At 44.7% G+C, this 22,278-nt stretch overlaps 1 protein-coding gene across 2 annotated transcripts in view; it reads right to left on the bottom strand.

Annotated features, from left to right (window-relative positions):
- The window catches only part of arid1ab (AT rich interactive domain 1Ab (SWI-like)), a 53,859-nt gene that overhangs the window by 3,690 nt on the left and 27,891 nt on the right, over positions 1-22,278 (bottom strand). For both annotated transcript variants that reach the window (XM_031741717.2, XM_031741718.2), the window contains exons 5-18: positions 9,323-9,563; positions 8,442-8,516; positions 7,805-7,975; positions 7,002-7,302; positions 5,393-5,538; positions 5,155-5,252; positions 4,862-5,071; positions 4,526-4,730; positions 2,508-2,640; positions 1,954-2,129; positions 1,740-1,869; positions 1,497-1,616; positions 1,221-1,317; positions 230-1,046 (exon numbers count right to left, since the gene is read on the bottom strand). In XM_031741717.2, coding sequence (XP_031597577.1) covers positions 230-1,046; positions 1,221-1,317; positions 1,497-1,616; positions 1,740-1,869; positions 1,954-2,129; positions 2,508-2,640; positions 4,526-4,730; positions 4,862-5,071; positions 5,155-5,252; positions 5,393-5,538; positions 7,002-7,302; positions 7,805-7,975; positions 8,442-8,516; positions 9,323-9,563 — 2,920 coding nt within the window. The remainder of the gene's footprint in view (positions 1-229; positions 1,047-1,220; positions 1,318-1,496; positions 1,617-1,739; positions 1,870-1,953; positions 2,130-2,507; positions 2,641-4,525; positions 4,731-4,861; positions 5,072-5,154; positions 5,253-5,392; positions 5,539-7,001; positions 7,303-7,804; positions 7,976-8,441; positions 8,517-9,322; positions 9,564-22,278) is intronic.

Genomic DNA, 22,278 nt, shown 5'->3' with positions numbered 1-22,278 from the left:
TGCAGCTTTAAATAACATGTAAAGGTTTACTAATCTTGGGACTTTAACTCCATACTACATAGAATACATACTACATACTTGTGTCACCTAGTGTGAATACGCAGTTTTTATCTGAAAGCTGTCTTAACGCAAACTGAGAAATATCAAATGGAAAAATCCAGACATCAGCATCAGCATATTGTTTATTACATGTGTAATGTTACAATTTATCAGGCAAATCAAGTTTTACCAATGTCTTTCATGGTGAGCCGCCTGCGGGGTTTCAGGTGGGGTTGGGTAGCTTCCACAGAGCCAGGAGGGAAGGCCACATCTCGCCGGATCATGGGTTGCTGCACGGGAGCCTGGCCAATGTGGGACACGGGAACTGGAGGTCCAGCTTTCTGCACCTTAATTCCAGGATGCATATAAGGGGATTTGCTGGGCGACGTTCTACTTTCGATGGGTCGGGGCATGGGTGCTGGGCTCGACACCTGAGGAATGTGGTTTTGGGAAGCCGAGTAGGTGGAGGCCAGGGGTCTGGTCATGGGTGGTCCAGAGCCGGCGGGGACAAATGGAGGCTGCCGCTGGTTGGCATGGCCAGGCCACTGTCCCTCGTGGTTCATGCGCTGATCTGATGGCATCATGTCTTCTGAGCGGTTCATGCCGTGGTAGCCGGGACCCTGGCCCGCCACAGGGGGTCCCTGTCGGTTGGGATAGTTGGGGTAGCCCATCTCATTGCGGCCCTGCCACATTGGGCCCTGGGAACCATCAGGGCCTGAAGGCATGGGACTTGCCATCATCTGGGGAGGCATCGGGGACTGGGAATTGGGGCCTGCAGATGGCCCTCGATCCCGCCCGAAGGGGAAGGGGAACTGGTTCTGTGGGCCTGGCGGTCGGCGGTCTCCTCCAGGGTACGCATTATACTGATTATACATGTCCTGCTGGGCCTGGGGACCCGAGGACTGGGGTCCTGGCTGTTGCTGCCCACTGTAAGGAACGTTGTACATTTCTCCCTCATGGCGCTTGGCAGGAGGACAATACCCACCATCCACAGGACGTTTGTAGTTCTGTTAGCACACAAAATTAAGCATTACAATCTTCAACTGAGCACAATAATTTTAGCAACAGCTCATACTTCTGTTCAGTTGGAACAGAACACAGTACATAATTACATGAACACTGAAAAAGAGAAACCCAAGTAGTAATAGGAGTACTGCAAATGCTGGACAAACTGTTCTTACTGGCTGCTGCTGTGGATACATTCCTGGCTGCTGATTTGGGTAAGGCCCACCAGGGGGAGCTCCTTGGCCAGGGAACTGATTTGTATAGGACTCATGCCTAAAAATACACACTCAGATTACTATATTTCTTCATTTCAGTAAATGATTCAGTTACAATAAGAAACTCTGTAAATATCTTGAAATCTATCATGATCTCACTGACAAAATGCTGACATGCAACCATGCCTCTCCTTTTAATCTTTATACAGAATAGTCTCTGCCCTGAATGGTACAGACCGTTGCTGTGGTGGAGGACGGCTAGGCGAGTACATCCCTGTGTCAGCTCCAGAAGGCATCAAGTTGGGCTGAGGAGCTCCCGGTCCCATGTTGACATCAGGGCCCATGCCTGGCTCTTGTCTATAAAACCAGCAAGCAATAATCATGAAGTGATTTGATTTAGTTGGAAAGAGAAAGGGACACTGAAATGGCACAGGTCAGATCACAATCATCTTATCTTATTTACAACTATAGTATATTTACCTTCGTTCATATCCATACGGGTACTGTTGCCTCTGGCTCATTGGCATGTTGGCCATTGGGCCTGGTGGACCTCTGTTATACTGTTCCCCCATTCCACTGTTGGGGCCGGGTGGCATGAACTGTTCCCCTGCTAAAAAAAATAAACATAATATTAGTTACGGCTATGAACAAACCTTTACAGAATCTGGGGTTTGGTTACATGGACGGTGCTCACCTTTCCTCATGCCTCCAAAAGGGTCCTTGTTGGACTCGTAGGGACCCATCCGTCCCATCATCTCCGGGGTGCCTATCCCAGGCTGATAGCCCTGAGAGTTGGGAGTCATGGCGTTCCTCCTGGGAAACGCCGGGTCTCCGCCATCAGCAAAGGGATCCTGTAGATTAACGCTACTCCTGTAGGAAAACAGATGGCTTGTTAGCAGAATGTGGAATTTTTAAAAATTCATACTAATTAAGACTTTTCCAAGTTTTCTTGTTAATTTATTTTTTTGAATGTTTTCTGTCTGTGCCTCTAACAAGACACAGAAGACACAGTTTTTACTGTAGTCTTCTAAGCCCAAAGTGCATACTTATAACTATAATCCTTTCATACACCTGTTGACTAGTCTGGTGTTTGTGTGTACATGTGAACAGAACCCCATCAGTGATAACTTTAAAGCATATTTAGCTGTTTTTTGTATTTCAGTTCTTGCTTCTCTGATCCAATTTCACCACAGGGGGAGATTTTACTATGAACGCCGCAGAAACACCACACTGGTTTCTGATTCATACCTTACACCAGGCATTGGGGGCATTTGCGTGTGTGGGGTGGAGGCTGGTGTGGGGGGCTTCAGGTCTCCCCCCTCTGCCATTGAACTAGTGGTGGACTGAGGAGTTTGGGGTCCTTGCAGGGATCCAGAACCAGCTGCAAAACACAAGGATACACACAATGACTAAGTGGGAGGAAAAACAAACAAAAGAAAAACAGTCAAGTGTTCTGGTTTGTAACACTCAGAGATTCCAGAGAATTCAAAGAACATCCCTCTCTCCTCCTCCTTCTCGCTCAAGGAATAAAGGCAAGAGCTGATAGTTGATAGTGAGGCGGGTTAGGCAGAACACTGCTGGGGGCTTTTAGAGCACATGCTGCTTTTGGCAATCCTAAATCCCATTAAGAAATTCCTGAGCGCTGCACAGAGGAACACAGTTTGTGTCGAACTGACTGGCTTTTGAGTGCATAGCCAGCAAAAAATCTTGAATCTTCCAGCTCATCGCAAGATGCCTGCCCCCTCCTCAACCACCGCTGGGCTCCAGGAACAGTGATGTAAACCCTCACTGTGACAGATTACTGCCTGGGCTGTAGAGACAGGAGACAGCCAGCTATGTGTGAATCTGTGTGTGTGTGTGTGTGTGTGTGTGTGTGTGTGTGTGTGTGTGTGTGTGAGTGACTGATATTTTGTTTGTGTTGTGTGTGTGTGACATACTAGCAATCATCCTTAACTTCAGCTCAGGACTTCTCACTATTAGCAAGCCAGTCTGATGAGTCACAGGTTCCCATTCATTAAACTGGCACACACACACAAACACACACAACACCCGGGTCACTGGCAGGTCACAGTTATTCACATTTTCTCACATCACCCTCTTGCCTCTCGAGCTCTCACGCATGCACACAACATTCATTGGCTCACCCTCCCTCACCCCCCCTCCCTCTGGGCAGGGATTTCCCTCTACTAAAGATGAAGGGAGGGAGGGCATGATAGAAATAGAGTCAGAGAGAGAATCGTGTGACTTTTACACACACACACACACACACACACACACACACACACACACACACACACACACACACACACACCTCTTCCCCCATTCATCATTTCTGGCTCAGCACTAATCTCCAGGGAGTGTTGCCGTGCTGCTGTAGCCCAGGGCCAGGCACCAGGCAGCGAGGACACGCCACTGACGGAGCATCGCTATCGCCAAATCACCTCCTGCCCCTCTCTTGCCATTACTTCCTCCACCACCCCCACCCCCAAAACCCTCCCCTGCCCTTCTTTCGTACTAACTAGAGGGCTGATGCCAGCTGACAAGCACCCTGATGTCTCCTGTAACAACACCCCGGCGCTGACTCAGTGCCCCGTGTCTGACAGCCTGGGTCTCTGCCAGACTGAAGCAGCACGTGGTTGCTCCCGGTGTGGTTGCTCCTGGCAGCTATAAACAAGGAGTCCCCTCCAAAATAAACAGCTTCTCATGCAACAAGCAATGACCCTTCCTGGCTGCAACCTCCTCACCCTTAACAACTGGTATGAATGAGCGCCAGTTCATCTGCTGACTTTTACCCAGTTCATTGAAACATTTAGCATTCTGCTGTCATCACCGTTGCCACAAAAATCAAAGAGGGGAAGTCGGAAAGGACAAGTCTTTCGTCATGTCCTGTGCAAATGCCAAGGACTATTCCCCCAAGGCATGTGTTTGTGAAACCGTCCAAAGGACTTACAGCTACGCCGTCGTCATTTACAACTCCTCCGATATAGGGGAGCAGCGATTTATGGAGGGTGGCAGCTCCTACATGAGATGACAAACAATGCTCTATGAATGGCTTTAAAAACTACAATTAATGGGATACAATAAAATAGACTAGTTTATAGACAGCTCATGTGAGGCAAATAGAGCAGCGATGATGTGATGAATTGCACTTAATCCAAACTGTGCCCAAGGGAGAATGGGAAATCTGAAATAAGCTTCATTCACTGCATTTTAAATCTAAGGAGCTAGTAAACTGCGTGACAGTGAAGCGGAGCAGCAGCGCTCACCTGGGCTGGGAGGCTGGATTTTGGGCTGGTTCTTTTTGGTGTCGGTGTTGAAGAAGTCTGGGGGAGGGTCCTCGCCGCGCTCCATTTTGCACTCAAAGGCATACAAACACTGGATGTACTGTTTCTTGAGCGAGCTGGCTGCGCTGCTCGACGTGCCCACGTTCAGGTTGGTAGCCAGCTCCCTCCACTTCTTGTTCTTGTTCACCTGGTGGGCGAGAGAGGAAGGAGGTGGTTCAGTAAGCTGTATACGTATTTTATTTTTTTTTTTAAATCACCAACGCTCGTCTTTCTGATCTGAAGGATTCACATCAAATTCAGGTGGAAGTCCAGGTGTACCTGGGTGAGGCCGCCGATCTCTTTGACGGATATGTAGAGCCTGAAGAGATCGAGGGGCTTGCGGCCCACAGCGGGCAGATTGTTCATGCCCATGGCTTTCTCCTCAGCAAAGGCCAAGTATCGGTCCACCCAAATTTTCCTCTCTGGCTCTGGGCCAAGCTCGTACAGACGGGTTATTTTCTCATTGGTGATGGTGGAAGAGCTCGACTTCTGTTGGACGGGTGACGGAAGAAAATCGTAAGAACGAGAAAAAAGCAGGGCGGGGGAAAAAAAGCTGGACTTTGAATGTGTACCTTCTTGGATTCTGGCTTGGGAGTCCCATCCACTTTGTTGTTCATCTTCTGAGCAGGGTTCATTTTGTCCATGCCAAACTCTGAACTTGGAGCCATTCCTGGGAGAAAGGGGGCAATGACAGAAGGGTATAAAAATAAAAAGATTACCAGTCAATAAAACTGTTTTATAGACACAACCCTCAGGCCTGCAGCTGTACTCCAATCACCTGATCAGGGCTACAGTTTAACTTGTACTCACCAGGGGTATTGTTGGCTATGTTTGCTCCCATTGGATACGGCCCTGGCCCACCTTGGTTCATCATACTGTGCATGCTGTTCATGCCTGGGCCATACGGAGAGCCTGCTCCCATCATGCCCTGGGACATGTTAGGATAGCTGGGTGGCCTACGGAAAAGAATGCTTGATTAGAAGAAATGCTAAAAAACAATAACCACAAAGAAACTATGGATGTGCACTAGTCAACCTGATGATTAAAAGGTGCCACCCCTGTAGCAGACACTAGAACTACTGGTCACTTAAACTAATTATTTCTATTTTAAGATGGCAAGCATCAGCCTGCCACTAGCAGGGCAAACAGTCCCTCTCTTTGTGACAGCTGTAAACAAGCAAGGTGGGGAGGTAAGGTAGATGAAATCCCTGTGAGTCAGTTCAGTTCTGCAGTATTTTATTCCAGAAAATGAATGGTACTATCTCAAGGCTGTGTCAGAGTGAAATTAGTGCCGTTTCTAGAATGGTCACTTGAACCTGGCTCCAAAAGCAAGTCAGTCCCCACAGACTCAGATGTTTTAAAAAGCACGTTCACAGCCTGATACAAAAAATACTTTAGCTTCTATAAATATTTTCCTGTAGAACAAGTCCACAGTGACTGACTGTTGTTTTTAACTTAAACATTCAGAGACTTTTATGGCCGCTATGACTGACAGATGCGCTGACACAGGCGGCTGGAGGTGAGCTATGTCTCAGCTCTGCTAATTCGAGTCTCTGAACTGGACCTCCTGACGGTGTTTGTGCTGTTGCTGCCTTTTGGATAAATTTTAATGGAATTTTCTGACAAATAATATGGTTTGCTGTCAACTTAATCGTACTACCCAGCCCATCCAATATGTCTGTGCAGCAGTTTTTGGTGAATGCAATTCTAGCATTCTTATTTTTCTACCTTTCTTTGAGCAAAGAGTACAAAAATAAGAAGATCAGCAGTCTCTAAAACCATTTCATAGACGCAACCTTAGGGCCTTGTCCAAATATGGTCGCGTTTCCTTTTAAAAAACAAAACAAAAACAAAAGCATCAAAACTGTGAGTCCAGAAAGTATTCGTCTGATTATTGTGCTTAATTGTAACTTTTTTCTAGAGTAGTTGACTAATCTATTATTTAATCGACTAATAATTAGTCACAAGTAATCCCTGAAAGAATCCACTGCAAATACAGACTTTGCATGAGTGAATGATGTCTTTTCCTTCACAAAGTTCAGTTTAATTTGTAGGAAACATCAAGTCACAGGGTAGCATTTGCCAAGCCCACAAGAGCTGCTCTGTAGGCTCAACAGGCATCCCTGCTTAGGAAGGATGTGATTCAGTGATTGCAGAGACCATCTCCTCTTCTGTGATAGATAAGTGTTTTGGCTACTGCCACCACTCAAGCACTAAAACATGTAACAGACTGGCTTGTGTGTGAGGAAAACCAAGAGACACACACACACACACACACACACACACACACACACACACACACACACACACACACACAGAGAGCTAAATGATGAGAAAATCTCCTTAATGCTATAACTTCCATAACCCTGAACAGTCCGAAGCTCACACAGATGTGACTGATGCAGCCAGGAACACCCACCTGTTGTGTATAGAGTTTGTTGGTCCGTGGTGCATGGAAGGACCACCATCCTTCCTCGTCATGCCTGGAGGGGGACACATGCCGGACCCCACCTGAGGAGGCATGCCGGCCATATTGGAGGCCATGGCAGGACCGTAAGGCCGAGTGCCCATCTGCCCAGGACCTATCCTGCCCGGTGGCATGCTACCATACGGAGCCCCGCTGCCCTGACCGGGAATGGGGTTCATGGAGCCACCCATGCTGGGGCCACTGGGGTAATTGGCGTTGGGCATCCCTGTGTAGCCGGGCTGCCTGGGATAACCTGAAAGTGTTACAGATCAACATTTAGTTTCATGCCCTCCTGTTGTGTTTCAGCCTAAAACAGATCTCATCTAGTCACTTCTCACTGACGGGATAAAGAGTTTTACCAGTCCGGCTCTAAATTTACCTCAGCTTGTCAGAACAAGCAGCCTGATGAAGCGGGCTTTATCTGGCTCCCGCTGTTCTCTGCTATGACTCATAGCAGAACTTCTTCAAAGCCCACAGAAACCATCTGAGACTTCAAAGTGCACTGATATAATTTCATAAATGTAAGAAGTGAGAGGAAACTTCAAAGCCTCTTAGAAAAAAAATCTGGGCTATCTATGAAACTGTGATGGTCACAGGACAACCACTGTAAACTCATTCATAATATTTTTAGTATTAAAAAAAAGGAAAAAAGTCTGCTTGATATGACAGAGCAGAGACGCTGCACTCTTATTTTTCCTGCTGTACAGAAGGCCCTGAAAGCGACAACACCCAACACTCACAGCCTCATGTCTCACCTGGCGGGCCGTACTGGCTCCCCTGAGGGCCGTAGTTTGCCATGGTATTGTTCTGAGGATATGGGCCCATCCCACCATGCATCTGGACTCCTGAAGACTGGCGTGGAGATAAGGCCGAGCCAGGCTGTCCAGGGGACCCGTAAGGAGGCATCTGAGGATTGCGCATGTACACTGGAGAAAAGACAAGGAACATTAAGCAACACTGTTAGTTTTTACACACACACACACACAGCAAAGTTTGATTAATTCTGCAACCAATATTAAGTGGTAATAATTAGATGTCTATTGTATCTTATGTTAAACAACAAAATAAACAAACAACACCAAAAACAAAACTCCACGCTACATCTGCTTTAGCATACATTTGCACAACACATTATGGCTCAAGCTCTTCACTTCCTCACAAACACAACACAGTACAGTGTGTCTGCCTGCTCTCATTTGACCTGGCAAGTAGAGCATTCTTATTTAGAAGCAAAGCCTGGGGGAGTGCTTGCAGATGGGAGGAATGCATACAAGTGCAAACAATCGCACCTAAAAGCTGCTGAGAATGCGGCGCACACACTGCTGGCCACTGAGCACACGAGGAGATACTCTTTAAAGGGTTTCTGTTTGCAAACACTTCCAACACACTCACCTCTGTCCTGGCTCATGGATGAGTGCAGGATGCTGTCTGACTGGACGCTGGGCGGCCGAGGAGGCATCTGATTACCTGCGGGACAGCGATGACATGGGTCTGAAATTACCGTGGGAACTGTGGAAATTTGTCTCCTTTATTTACAATCAATTCTTGCTCTTAAACTTTGAAATACTGGCCATAAAATGAGTGTGAGCCAGTCACATTCAAGCTAATAAACTGTGGCAAGTCTCTCCACAATGAGCAGCGGGTGGCATCGTAACCTCCGTCTCGCCGTCAGCGGATGGTTTACTAGCATCATGTTAGGAGAAACCTAAAGTTCCATATCTTGCAAATCGCTTCATAAATTACAAATGTGATCCGCATCGAGTTTTGAATTAAAGCTCTAAATCTGTCTGTTTTTTATTAAATATGTCAGACAGGATTTCTGCTTGATACAATGAATAGCTGACTACAAAGACATTTAAATTATTGTTGTTGGTTAGCCGTATCGAGCAGGTCCATTTTTACATTTAGCAATCTTTGGCAAGTGAAAATAAATAACTGCTCAGTTGTTTCAGAACATCATATTTATGGTTATTTTCCTGTAATATTCTGCATTTGTACTTTATCCTGTTCTCTACTGACACCCACATAATGCTATGTATTATTCTTCTAGAACAAACTTGGTTTTAATTTTCACATTTTTCTTTGCCATAAAATCCCCCTACGTAGTCTTTCGCAGCTGAATTTCAGATTTCAAAGACCATTTCAAAACGACTGAACTTGAAGACCTAAAAATCTAAAACAACTGTTTTAAAGCAGAGTAGAAACAGAATAATGTTTTAGCTGTTTGCTGCTGTAGGTCTGATACAACAGTATTAACGGTATTGTGCGTTTACCTGGCACAGCAGCAGGGGACAGAGGGCCGGTGCGAGAAGGGGTGACGCTAGCTGGGGAACCCACAGGTGACGGCGAGGGTCCACGTATGCCTGGCAGGTGAGGTGAAGTGTGCGGGGAGAAGGGTGACTGGGCCGGGTTGCTCTGCTCGCCCTGGCTGCTGGACACGCCCGAGGTGCTGACACCCGGGCTCAAAGCGCCTTCTGTACCAGTGGGAAGGTCGTCGATGGAGCCGGATAAATCCTTGAAAGAGAAGAGCATCAGAACATGAGTCAACGATGACACTACATTCGTTAGTTTACACTGTACTGAGTGGCTTAACAAATTTATTTTTACAATTCACATCACTTCTGCAAATAACCAACTTGTTACTGACAACAAGTCACTACATTTCACTGTCGCTTTTCCATAAAGTATCAGTTCCTACAGCTTGTGGAAGCATTTGCATTATTCTGTGAAGTGATGATGACTCAGCTGCTGATGAGCTCTCCTTAACATGAAGAACCACCAAGCAGATAAGCAGCTCCAGAACAGCGGTGAGGCCCACAGACGAGGAGAAAAAGGCCAATGCTACAGTTCTCAAGCTGTAACGGCTAGCCGTCAGCTAAAACTGTGTCGCTATGAAGGGAAATTACCAAGCAATTAGCAATATCAACTCGATATGCAGTGAAGTGCAGTCAGTAGGTACACCGGGATACATATCATATCATTACAACTGCTGTAGTAAGGCATGCTAGTCTAATCAAAGATGAAATGTTCAGATATGGTAACAAATGAAGCAGAAATCCACCAGAATTATGGAGTTAGTCTCTTCTTTGTGATACAACCATGACCATGTGATCGGGGCTGCAGCAAAAAGACGCATTATCCAACAAGTTACCTTTAAAAGTAGCTGATGAGCATATGGGCTGCAAATACAGAACAAGCAAACTCTTCAGGTTTCATCACATAAAACAAAACAAAAAATCTCCGCCACTCTTTGTGGAGGCTCAGCTTATGATGGGAAGAGAAAAATTAAGTGGAAGAACTGATACTTGATATCAAAGGTAAGGCTCTGTGTGTGTGTACGCTGGGATGTAAATGAGTCCAGCCTGGCTCTAAAAACGTATAAAACCTGGAGAAAGAAAGCAGCTGCATTCTGGGAATCACATTTGGGAGAAATGAATAAGAAATGATGAATATATTCAGGCTTTTCTCCTCCTGACCTGCACGAGGAGGGTGAGGCTGTTTTATTTTCGGTGTCATGTCAAAGTCAAGAGAAGTCAAATCAAGTGAGTGGAAATCCAAATGGGCACTGATGCATTACAGCAATCTTTGCCCTCACCGGGGTGTGTATGTTATTCTCTCATAGAAGCCTGCCAGCCCTATTACAGTTCAATAATACATTTGGGTACAATGACTTCTTTTCCCACCTTTTTAAAAATACTCCACACATCACTCCCATAATGCCGATAATGATCCGTGCTGGCAAGGAGAGCTGAGTTTGACTTGCAAAGAGAAAGTGGGGGGAAAAAAAACATTTGAAGCGAGTCATCTCGGGAGGCAGTTGAAATAATTGGTGCTGGGCACGGGCTCTGGTGCCATGTGGTGTTGTTATTGAGCCTCGCTGGCTGCGACACAAAGACGGGCGGGCGGGCAGGAAGGTAGGAAGGCAGCCGGCAATGATTATGTTTGTGGGAAGGTGAATGTTTACACACTGGCCACTCACGTGGAGCCCATGTGCTCACTCAGAAATGCAAGCTCATCTGCCAGTCACATCGGAGGAAGGGAAAAAAATGGGAGGGAGTGAGGAGGAGGAGGAGGGGGTGGGAGAGAGAGAAAAAAAAGCAGCACTCATTGGATTGTGGCCAACTATTCCCATAGAAATCTCACACTCGCAGGCTGGCTGCAGCCCCGAAGCCGGCGGTTTTGCACTTGAAACGGCGCCCGTTGCTATTTTTGGGATGTGACCTGATGGAGGAACCCCAGAGGGAGTGACAGGAGGACGACGCTGATTCAGAATCCACCCTTCCCTCCCCCTCCAATCCCCCCTCACCCCGTTCCTTCGGCCCTCCCTCCCTCCCTCCCTCCCTCCAGCTCTTCCTCTCCTGCTCCGGTGACTCCACAAACCCAGGCCTCTCTGACCCACACTAGAAATATGGCACCAACAAAACCACGTGAAACGCAGCAGGAAGGGAGTATCGCACTCCAAAGTGTTTCCCTGGCTGACTAATGTTCGCAAATGCAAAAGTGGGTTAGAGGCACATCATTAGGTCTCCGTGCTTTGGAATCAAGAACAGGGACCCGAACAGCGTGACATTCTTTGCTCAAACAACCATAGCAGGAACCCTTTTTCCAGCAGCCAGCATCGTCAGCTGACCTACACCCACCCCCTCCTTCTCCTGTTCCCAAACAAGAGATCACAAGATTGGTCATCTGACAGAGGGCTCCATCTGAAGGGCTCCGACTGGCCAGATGCCACGATGACCACCTCTGTAGTTGGTACTCACAGAGACTCAGAAGCTGCAGCTCAGAGTCAAGTCTCAGCCACAAAACAACAAGTTCTAAACCACGGCCTCTTCAACACAGACCAAAGAGGAAAGGCTTCTGTTAGTGGGTTCAGCTGAGGAGAAAACACCTCAGCAGGAGGATGCACACTCAAGACGTACACACGGCCGTCATGAGACAGAAGAAGGGATTTAACACATGATTGTGGTTGTGGGGTACTTCTAGAGATCCGTGGGGGTGTAAAAGCAGAACAAGATCAATCGAGTATATCAGTCTTCATTCTTGGTAATACTGCCTCACAGTGGCTTTTAAACCATATTAAGATTTGGAGATTGAGGTAAACTGTCTGATTATTATAGTTTGTGTGAAACATATGCATTTATTTTCACACAATAAATCTCCATTTCTGCCTTTTTTCTTTATTAAACCCAGATTTACCTTTAATCAGAGGTTGGCAGCGATATAACTCCAAACTAGTTACGCACAAAGCACACAATTATGTTGTTGTCTTGGAGCCTAGAGGTTGATGACCACCAGCTAAATACAGAGACAAGAATCATGCCATTAAAGCAACTATCACTTTAAACCAATCAAGATTAGATGGGTTAGGATGGCGGGTTAAACCCATTAAAGGTACGACCACCATATTATCACGCAATACCAGGATTTCAACGATCTTTGGAGGCGTGTCTGGGTTCCAACGACCATTTCCAAACAGCATTAATTAAAGCTCAAGAGAATCATTTTAAATAACCACGTTTGCATTGTTCTGGTGCTAAAATTGAACTCCTAACTCAGAGACGGACTGTTAGCGGTCGTCATTCCTGCCACACTTTAAAGTCCACCGTGTGGCGTGCATGGCTAATTGGTACACTGAAGTGTGCATCAGGTGTCCAGCAAAAATCTGGGATTGAGTTAGCTGGAATAAAGTTGTGAGAGCAGTCGTCCATTTTTATTTTCCTCCAGATTACAGAATATCTGTAAGAAACAAAAAGAAGCTGGTTGGTGCTAACAGGTCCAGACTGGGACCAGAATAAATCAGCAGGACTTTAAAGTGACATAACATCTGAGAAAAACAGCAAAGTAAACAAAAAAAACCAAACAAATGTGTTTTTGTGACAACGCTGCATGGCACGGCATGAAAACCATAAACATTAAAATATCCCTTAATGGCACGATAATGCTGGCAAAAGCTCCGTTTGTGCAGCCTGTGTGCACTGCTACAGTGGCACGTATGCAGCGTACAGACTGAGCTCTTTAACATTCTGTAAATATCTGACAGCTCTGATTCCTCAGCTTGGACAGGCAGAAGAATTGTGTACACACACACACACACACACAAGCTCCTACCTACTCCCACTCTGCAGTCATTGATTTTTCCCAGCTCAATACTGCACAGCACCAGCCTGTTCTGCTGACTGCACAAGCCGGACAGCGAGGAGAGGACGGAGGGGGAGGGGTGGTGGCTGCTGGTGATACTGATGCTGCTGAGGCTCTGCTATTCAACGCGCTCATTATTTAAGGCAAATGATGAGGAGGAGGAGAGAGGACATAGATCAGGCATGAGGAGGAGTTGAGAGGTGGCGTGGTTAAGTTGGATTAGCGTGTGAGCACAGGTGGGGTGTGTGACTGTGTGTGTGGAGGGGGGGGGGGGCTTGAAGGAAGGTCACAGCAGCATTATCAATGGCAAATATGACAAGTGACAATATGAAAATACAGAAACGAGCCATTTCTCTATGTGCAGGGGGGAAAGGGGAGGACCGGTGAGCTGTGTTGCAGAGAGCAGCAGTGAAGCTGCGGCTCTTTCTGTAGAAAGCCTCTCTCTGTGGCAGCCATTTTGTGCTTTTTCCCAGCACTGCCTAACATGGAACTTCAGAGCTGAGAAGTGCAGAATAGTCTTCGGGAGCTTTCAAAGGCTGAAAAGCGGCGTTTCGAACGATGAATTCGTTTTAAATTCATTTTAAAAACGATACAAACTTTCCAGAATTTTATTCTCCTTCTCCTCCTTCTTCTAACGCACTTCTTGTTCACAAATGTTGAAAATCTTCGCTGCTCCCACAGTTCTTACATTCTCCACTTCTCTCTCGCCCGTGCTGTCTCTGAGTCATCTGCTCTGCTCTCTGCCGTCCTAATGTATTCCATTTGCAGATTACTTCACTGAATCAATCAAGCTCGACCAGAGCCATTAGTCTGCCAAGCCAGCCTTTTTTCTCCCTCTTTTTTTTCCTTTGGTAGGTTATGAGAAGCAGAAAGTGGAAGAAGCAGCGTAGTGGCTCGGAGTTAATGACACGTATCTGGAACATGTAACCCTGGTCAGTGGTGTAACTAGATCTGGTGGTGGTGGCGGTGAGGAGGAGGAGGAAGAAGAGAAGGGAGGGGGGTGCCAAAGTTCATCTTTGAGTCACACACTTTCCCTGACCCGCTTCATTCTGTCATCCTCAGACCTCACAGTCTCACCCGCTGCCTGGGCTGGCAAGCTTCCTCGTTCTCAGGCCTCCAGATGCTGAACACAATATATACAGCAAGAACAAAACAAAACAAACCCAGCTCACTCACAACAGAGTCGACACATCCGCTGTGGCAAAGTGAAGAGAGTAAGAAGAAAGGGATGGAAGAGGAAGGAGGGGGGGAAAGCTGGCTGCATGTCAAGGGCTGCCATGGTTACTGTGATCCACGTGGTTGACACGTTAGAGCCGACACAGTCCCTCCCCCCTGTTGCTGCCATTCCTAGGTCTGTCTGTCTCTGTCGACGGCCTCCCTGCGTGCCTGGCAGGGTCACGGTGCAGTCAGCTACTACAAAAGAAGAAGCCCGTCATTGTTACAGGAAACGCAGACGCACCAAAGCCCTGTTCACCCCCCCACACCCCCCAAACATCCCTCCAGCTCCTTTAATTACATTTGTTAGGGAGGCCTGGGAGACAACACGCAAGCACAAAGCGGGAAGGGCACGCTCAAACTTTGTCTTTTTTTTTTGCCATCTCATTCTGGAGATGTTTATGTTTATATGCCAACGACCTCGTCAGCAGAGCACTCCAGCGCTGCGCATTTACCACTTGTTCAGGACAAAGTAGGCTTTTGATATCAGAATGGGGTCATGGGAAAAGTCATCGCTTCCCTTTCAAGCTTAAGATCAAGTGAATTTTTTTTCCTCAGCGCAGTTTCTCTTCTCTTTCTCTCAGCTCAGAATCTGAATGTGCTGACTTGACTTACTGAGCCCAAAAGCACATTATCTCTCGCCTATGATCAGAGCACTTGTCTTCATCATTCACAAATGACACACAGTTCTTAGACAAAGTACAATTTAAGATATTTGTTCTGTCAAACCACCAGTAGTAACTCCATGCTAAATTACCATGAAATGCCAGCGGGTTGCTGAAAAGAAGACAGACGTGTGGGCGTTGCCGACATGTCAGCCGCCACCCCAGAGCCTCCACCTGTATCTGGGGACTGTGTCCACGTACCAAGGGCTGATGGGAAGTCAACCAAAGACCTGGGGAGAGGCTGCTCCAGCCCCAGCTCAAGATTTGCAGGGCTGAGCTCAACCATAAGGGGGCACTCCCATCCCACTATGAGGGAAGAACTGGAGAAAGGAGGAGAAGCAAGGCAGGCCCCTGCCTCAAACAGCAGCAGCAGCAGCCATTACAGGGTTTCACACACACAGCACAGATAGACGAGAAACTCCAGGCACAGTTAAAGCACCCTATAGGTGCGCCATGCAACCCTTACCACACATATATATATATATATATATATATATATATATATATATATATATATATATATATATATACATATATATATATATATATATATATATATATATATATATATATATATATATATATATATATATATATATATATATATATATATATATATATATATATATATATATATATATATATATATATATATATATATATATATATATATATATATATATATATATATATATATATATATATATATATATATATATATATATATATATATATATATATATACATATACATATATATATATATATATATATATATACATATATATATATATATATATATACATATACACATATATATATATATATATACACACACACATATATATATATATATACACACATATATATATATATATATACATATATATATATATATATATATATATATATATATATATATATATATATATATATACATATATATATATATATATATATATATATATACATATATATATATATATATATATATATATATATATATATATATATATATATATATATATATATATATATATATATATATATATATATATATATATATATATATATATATATATATATATATATATATATATATATATATATATATATATATATATATATATATATATATATATATATATATATATATATATATATATATATATATATATATATATATATATATATATATATATATATATATATATATATATATATATATATATATATATATATATATATATATATATATATATATATATATATATATATATATATATATATATATATATATATATGAGCCACCAAGCAGATGACTCGAACCCCAGTTAGTGTTTGAAATTAACAAATGGCATTTGTGCAATTTCATCTCCCCAAGGTAAATAAAAAAGGTGGATAGTGACAACAACAGCAGGGTGTCACAACGCTCACAGCACCCTGCTGGGGACAGATCTCTCAGACACAATGTCTACTACCTCCACAGATGAGCAAGCTCAAACTCCCGAGAGATCAACATTACACTGCTACTTTATCAGCAGCAGCAGCAGCCACGTGGGTAGGATAATAACATGGACCAGAAAGTAGAAGATGAAATAGTGAACCAGCAAAAACAAAACAACACGGAGGCTGCAAGGGCATAAAAAAAGTCTAATCCTTCTAACACTGATCGGTGCTGTTCGGCTTTTACTTTGCTGTGTGATACAGGCTTGCAGTCAAAAAAAAAAATAAAAATAAAAATCTAGGCCAACTATGAATCTTAATCAATAAGTAGGGAGGTCTTTTTTTAAACGCTCCACATTTGCCTAATTGAGCTTCACTGTGGGGGTAACACAAAAAAAGGAGGTGTGCAATGCACACAAACACTGCAGCAGCCTGTGTGGAGCTACCACAGAGTAGATGAAGGGAGGCGGTGGAGAGGAGGGGGGAGGGAGGGAGGGGGTGGTTGGAGGGGTCTGATTGCTGTGAATAATGGGGAGATGGTGTGTGCGTGGGGGGCCTTTTGTGGAGATCACAATAGTAGCAGGGAGTCCCAGGGCAGCGCACAGATGCCCGAGTGAGGCAGGCAGCTGCCCAGCCCGAGGTGAGGGGTGATGGGATGCGCAGGGCCGAGGGGGCTGGAGGGGCCTCGGGGTGAGGTGGGGGAGCTAGAAGGGTGGGGAGGCTCCAGACCTCTACAGCCAGTCTGCCGGCTTTCCAGACCAGCAACGCCCCTCCCTCTTACTGTCACACAGCGTGTCTAGAGGGCGCTACTAAAGCAACGGACACCAGCAGTGAATTAACTGGGGATAGGAGAAAAAAATGATATGTAATATGAAAAAGGATATTTCGCAGAGTGAGAGTTAATTTCATTGTGAGCCTCTTTTCATCCGTCCGTGCTCAGCAGCTTGTTCCAGCGAGCGCCAGAGAAAGCCAGGGACATACAGTGCTGCAGTCAGCCACAGTCTTTGTGCTGCAAAACTAGCTCAGCCCAGCAAAAATGGAGGCAGAGGGGAGGGGCATGGGAGAGTGTGCGCGCGAGTGTGAGAGTGAGTGAGTGTGCAGAGAGCGCAGAAAGGAGAGGGAGAGTGCTTGATGCACACTGTGTGTGTGTGTGTGTGTGTGTGTGTGTGTGTGTGTGTGTGTGTGTGTGTGTGTGTGTTTTTTTTTTTTTTTTTTTTTTTTTTACTTTTTGGGGTGGTTTTTTTTTCAGGTGAAGAAACAATTCAGTGAAGTAAATGCAAAACAAGACACTTTGTCAACAGACTGAATTTCCTCAAATACATTCATTAAAAATCATCTAAAGAAAAGAAGGAGAAAGAAACAGACGAGCTGGGAGAATGGGGGGGGAGGCACCCTGGAATCTGAATAAGACATGTCCACACAGGAAGCAAGGCCCCCAGAATAGCAACAGGAAACTGGCCCAGGACTCTGAATACTGTCAGAACCTCGCAAAACAAGGCTGCGCTGCACAGCGTTATGAAAGCTGATTTACTGAGAGAAGAGAGCGAACGAGGAAGGGAAGAGAGGGGGAGGAGGGCGCAGGCGAGGGAAAGAGAAAACGAGAATTTAGACAGAAAGAGGAACGAGCCAGAGAGAGAGAGAGAGAGAGAGAGAGAGAGAGAGAGAGAGAGAGAGAGAGAGAGAGAGAGGGGAAGAAATATATTCATATAGAAATATATTTCAAACAGAAATAAAGAAATGCTGCACAAAAACAGAGTGTAATAATGAAAAAGGCGCTGAGGGGGTTGGGCTGGGTAGGAGAAAAAAGAGAGAGAGAGAGACAGAGAGAAAAAAAAAAGTGGGCCGGCCTTGTCAGGCTGATTGCTCCAGAGCTATGTCGCAAAAACAAGCTTAGCTGCCGCATGAGAGCAGAGCTGGGTTGGGCTGAGGAGGGAATGGGGATTGGAGGCAGAAGGAAGGGAGGGGAAGGGAAGGGAAGGGAAGGGAGGGGAGGGGGGACTCGGAGTTGATCAGCAAGGCTGGAAGATCCCTCGGTTCCAGATCAGAAGGCTTGGCACATAACATTAAAGGTCATTAAGAGGGGGGGGGACTGTTGTTGATGTGGGTGGTCCCTGAGCTCTGGATAAGAGTGGATTCACGCAAAGGCGGGACTCAAGATAAGCAGTGATACGTTTAAAGGTGGGGAAAACTAGGATCTTCAGTGGATGGCTGTCCAACCAAAACAACAAAAAACAGGAACTTGAGAACACAAATAGCAGAAATGCATCAATGACTTTACACATAAGGCTCAAGAATCTGCATAATTAGGGAAATACATTCTCCTAACGGTAAAGACTCTTATTGTGAGAAGAGGAACCAGAGGACCAGGACAGGAGAGAAAAAACAAACTCGAGTGCAAGTGTATGACCAACATGTGACCTTCCTCTTAAGTCTAGAGCACATTCAGACACATCAGAAAAGAGGAGCACCACAAGCAGTGGGCGGTCCTGAGTGGGATTAGCCCCACAGTGGAGAAAGGGTGTACAAAAGACTTGGGAAAGGACAAGAGGGGATTTTAAAGAAAAAGAAAGAAAAAAAAAAAGACTAGAAGAGAGGTGGGTGGGAGTGACGGGGCTTGATGGTGACCTGCTAGTTATTCCACGGTTTGACACAGAGAGGAAGTGTCACATCTAAGGAGTATGAAAGACGCCTGCTTTACTTCTGCTGGGCCCTCGATGAATGCGTTCCCAAGTATTCACATCTGCAGGGCTACTACTACAACACACACGGACACCCCAAAAATCTGACCAGCACCACACGTCAACATTAAAGGTGTTTCCCAGACGTGTGACATTAGCACAGACGTCTAACTCGTTGGGGAGCTGCCTGAGGGGAAATTAAATAACTCCTCAAGAAGACCTAAATCATTCATGTGTTTAAAAAAAATGGCAGTCCCCCCTTTAATCATGAACTACGGTTATTCATTACAAACTGTGTCAATAATGTGAAGTATTTGATCGAAAAAAAGAACAAAAACCCTTTTTTCTCTCCTACTTCTTATCTCTTAATTCATTTCCTTTCCTTGAAATGCCACAAGTGTTATAAGGCCAGATGAATATTCGAAGACCACAAAGACTACTACTTTGCTGCTGTATTTTTCCCCCCCCCAAGACAAGCTTCAGTTAGATAACCAAACGGTAAAAACATAAAAAAGGATTCCTCAGAACTGATCAAATGAACAGCGAGGTAAATACTCAACAGTTAAACTGTGCATGTGTCTCCTGGAGCCAGAGTGAAAACAAACCAGGAACCAGTTGAACCTGCTCAGCTAGTTCCACTCTGACCGCACATGTGTGTGTGTCTCTATGTTTTAATCTCTCTCTCTTCCACTTCTTATCCGCAGCCCTGTTCTCAAACCGACTGTTGCTCTCCTACCTGCGCCTTCCAGCAGGCACTGAGCCTTCTGTACACCTTTATTCCCACCTCAGCAGCGGCCTAACAGACGCTGGGTTTTTAAGCACCTGCCTCAAACAGACCCATCTGTGCTCTCGATGAGGTGATGTCTGGCTGGCTCTGCACGAATGCTACTAAAGTAGCTAAATGGCATTTACCCCTCAGTCGCTGTTGGATCGGGATTCAAACAGGATCTCAGGCAGATTAAAAGAAATGAGTCTATACAAATTACTGCAGGTTCTTATAAAATAAACATCTTTTTTTCCCCTTCAAAATAAACTGTACCTTTCTTTCTGACAGATGCACTTAAATATGCTCCTTTGCTTGGTGTAAGACTAATTAGTTATTTAAGATTAGATTAGCAAAGTCTTCCTAAATGAGAGAAGAAGCACAAACACAATTTAATACCAGTTACAAATTTTCCTGTTCTTGTCTCAAAATAAGTATCTATTACACTCATCAATCCACTAATAAGTGGAAAATAAAAATAATCATACCACATTAAACCTCCACATTTATTGGGCTAGAATACAAGGAAGAATTTGTGTGTGGACAACACACACACACACACACACACACACACACACACACACACACACACACACACACACACACACACACACACACACACACACACACACACACACACACACACACACACACACACACACACACACACACACACACACTTGATTTACACAACCTTGGTTTCATATGTGGTCAAACCAACACATATGAACCCAAACAAGTCTGACCAAGACCCCTTAAATGATCTTCTTTTCTTTTTAAATGATTATTTTATTTAAGCTACACCCATACAGTCATAAAGCAACAGCAGAAGGACAATGAGTAAGGCAGTTTTCATAAATGACTGCAGCTGTCAATCTTTCTCTCAGTTATTTGGGGAACTGCATGTTAAAATAGAAAAATTCAATAATAATCAGATCAGATATTACACATATTATTTCTAAACTGGCTTGCTTTCTAATGACATCAAGGTGAGCCCATACAATAGGTACCCATCCAGGCCAATTCCCAACTAAACCAAACAGAGGCTTTCCAGTAGTGACAACAAATCGGGGTTGACTGTCTCCTGGTGCGTGCAACACGGGACAAAGGGCAACTTCACATTCAAGCACGAAAACGGCTCAAGTTAGCGAGTTACTATAACTACATTAATTCTTTTTGATATTTGTAGTCCTTGGTCACAAATATTATTATCATTTCATTTTTTTTAATACAAGTATGCATCTCGTTTTCTTTACTGCAGTGACCTCACGTTTGAAATGATTTTATTACAGCAGAGCAGTTAGTGTTTGGTGTTTGGGCTCTGACCTCACAGTTTCCCAGAAATGATGCACAAAAACTGGTGGAGTGACGATTATTAGAGCCTGGCGGTGGACATTGAGGTGTTAGAAGGGATGGATAGTGATGCGGAACAGCGACAAAAATTAAACAGACTGCCAATTTGTGCTGTGTTTGTTATATGGTATAAGTAGAGAGCACCATGTCATGTGTGTGATGCAGCATAGCTCGAGCTGCCTACCTCAACTAGCTAGTAGTAAGGATCACTGTCTGTATAAGCAGGTGTCCTGTTAACAACAGCAGAATTGTGATGCAGGCTGTAATGAATGTGTGGCTCTTTTTTAACAACACATCCAACTATTCTGAGTTCGGAGAAAGCACCGGGCTAAGTACTATTTTTTTCTTACTCATAGCAGTCTTTAGACATATTTCAGTTCTATCCCACAAAGCATTGGAGTTTTTACGCCACTCTTTATGTAGACTTTCATTGTCACAAATCCTTTTCTCAGCATTTCTGACTTGTTGGTGATATTTTCTGCCGCTTTTATAGTTTGGCAGAGGTTACAGAATAACTTCAGCACCTTGTACAACAGGTATCATCGGTGCACATCTACTTCTAACACCTGCAGGTGTCACCTCAGCTGCTCTGACTCAGGCTGGCAGGGTTATACTCTGAGTTAGCATGGTCTCATCTGCACACACTTTGGTGTGTGTGCCGCAGGGATGAGGAGGAAAAAGAACGGGAGGAGGAGATCTGTTTACCCCTGCCATAACCAGATTAATGGCTCTGTCGGCCAATCAGACAGCACTGATGGGGGAATCCCTGAGAAGATAGAAAGTTAAAATAAATAAATAAATAAATAAAAATAGCCCTGGCCTGGCCTTCCCGACCAATGGCCGAATCCACAGAGAGGTGTATAAATAAATAAGGGAAATAAATAAAAGAGGAGGGAAACACATCCTAAGGGCATCCCCTACTGGCATAGACAGCGGTGCCTCTCATCCCTCCCTCTTTCAGCATCCTCCACT

The sequence above is a fragment of the Oreochromis aureus genome, linkage group 22, assembly GCF_013358895.1.
Source record: "Oreochromis aureus strain Israel breed Guangdong linkage group 22, ZZ_aureus, whole genome shotgun sequence".
Lineage (NCBI taxonomy): Eukaryota > Metazoa > Chordata > Actinopteri > Cichliformes > Cichlidae > Oreochromis > Oreochromis aureus.
This window is presented reverse-complemented; position numbering and strand designations above follow the sequence as displayed.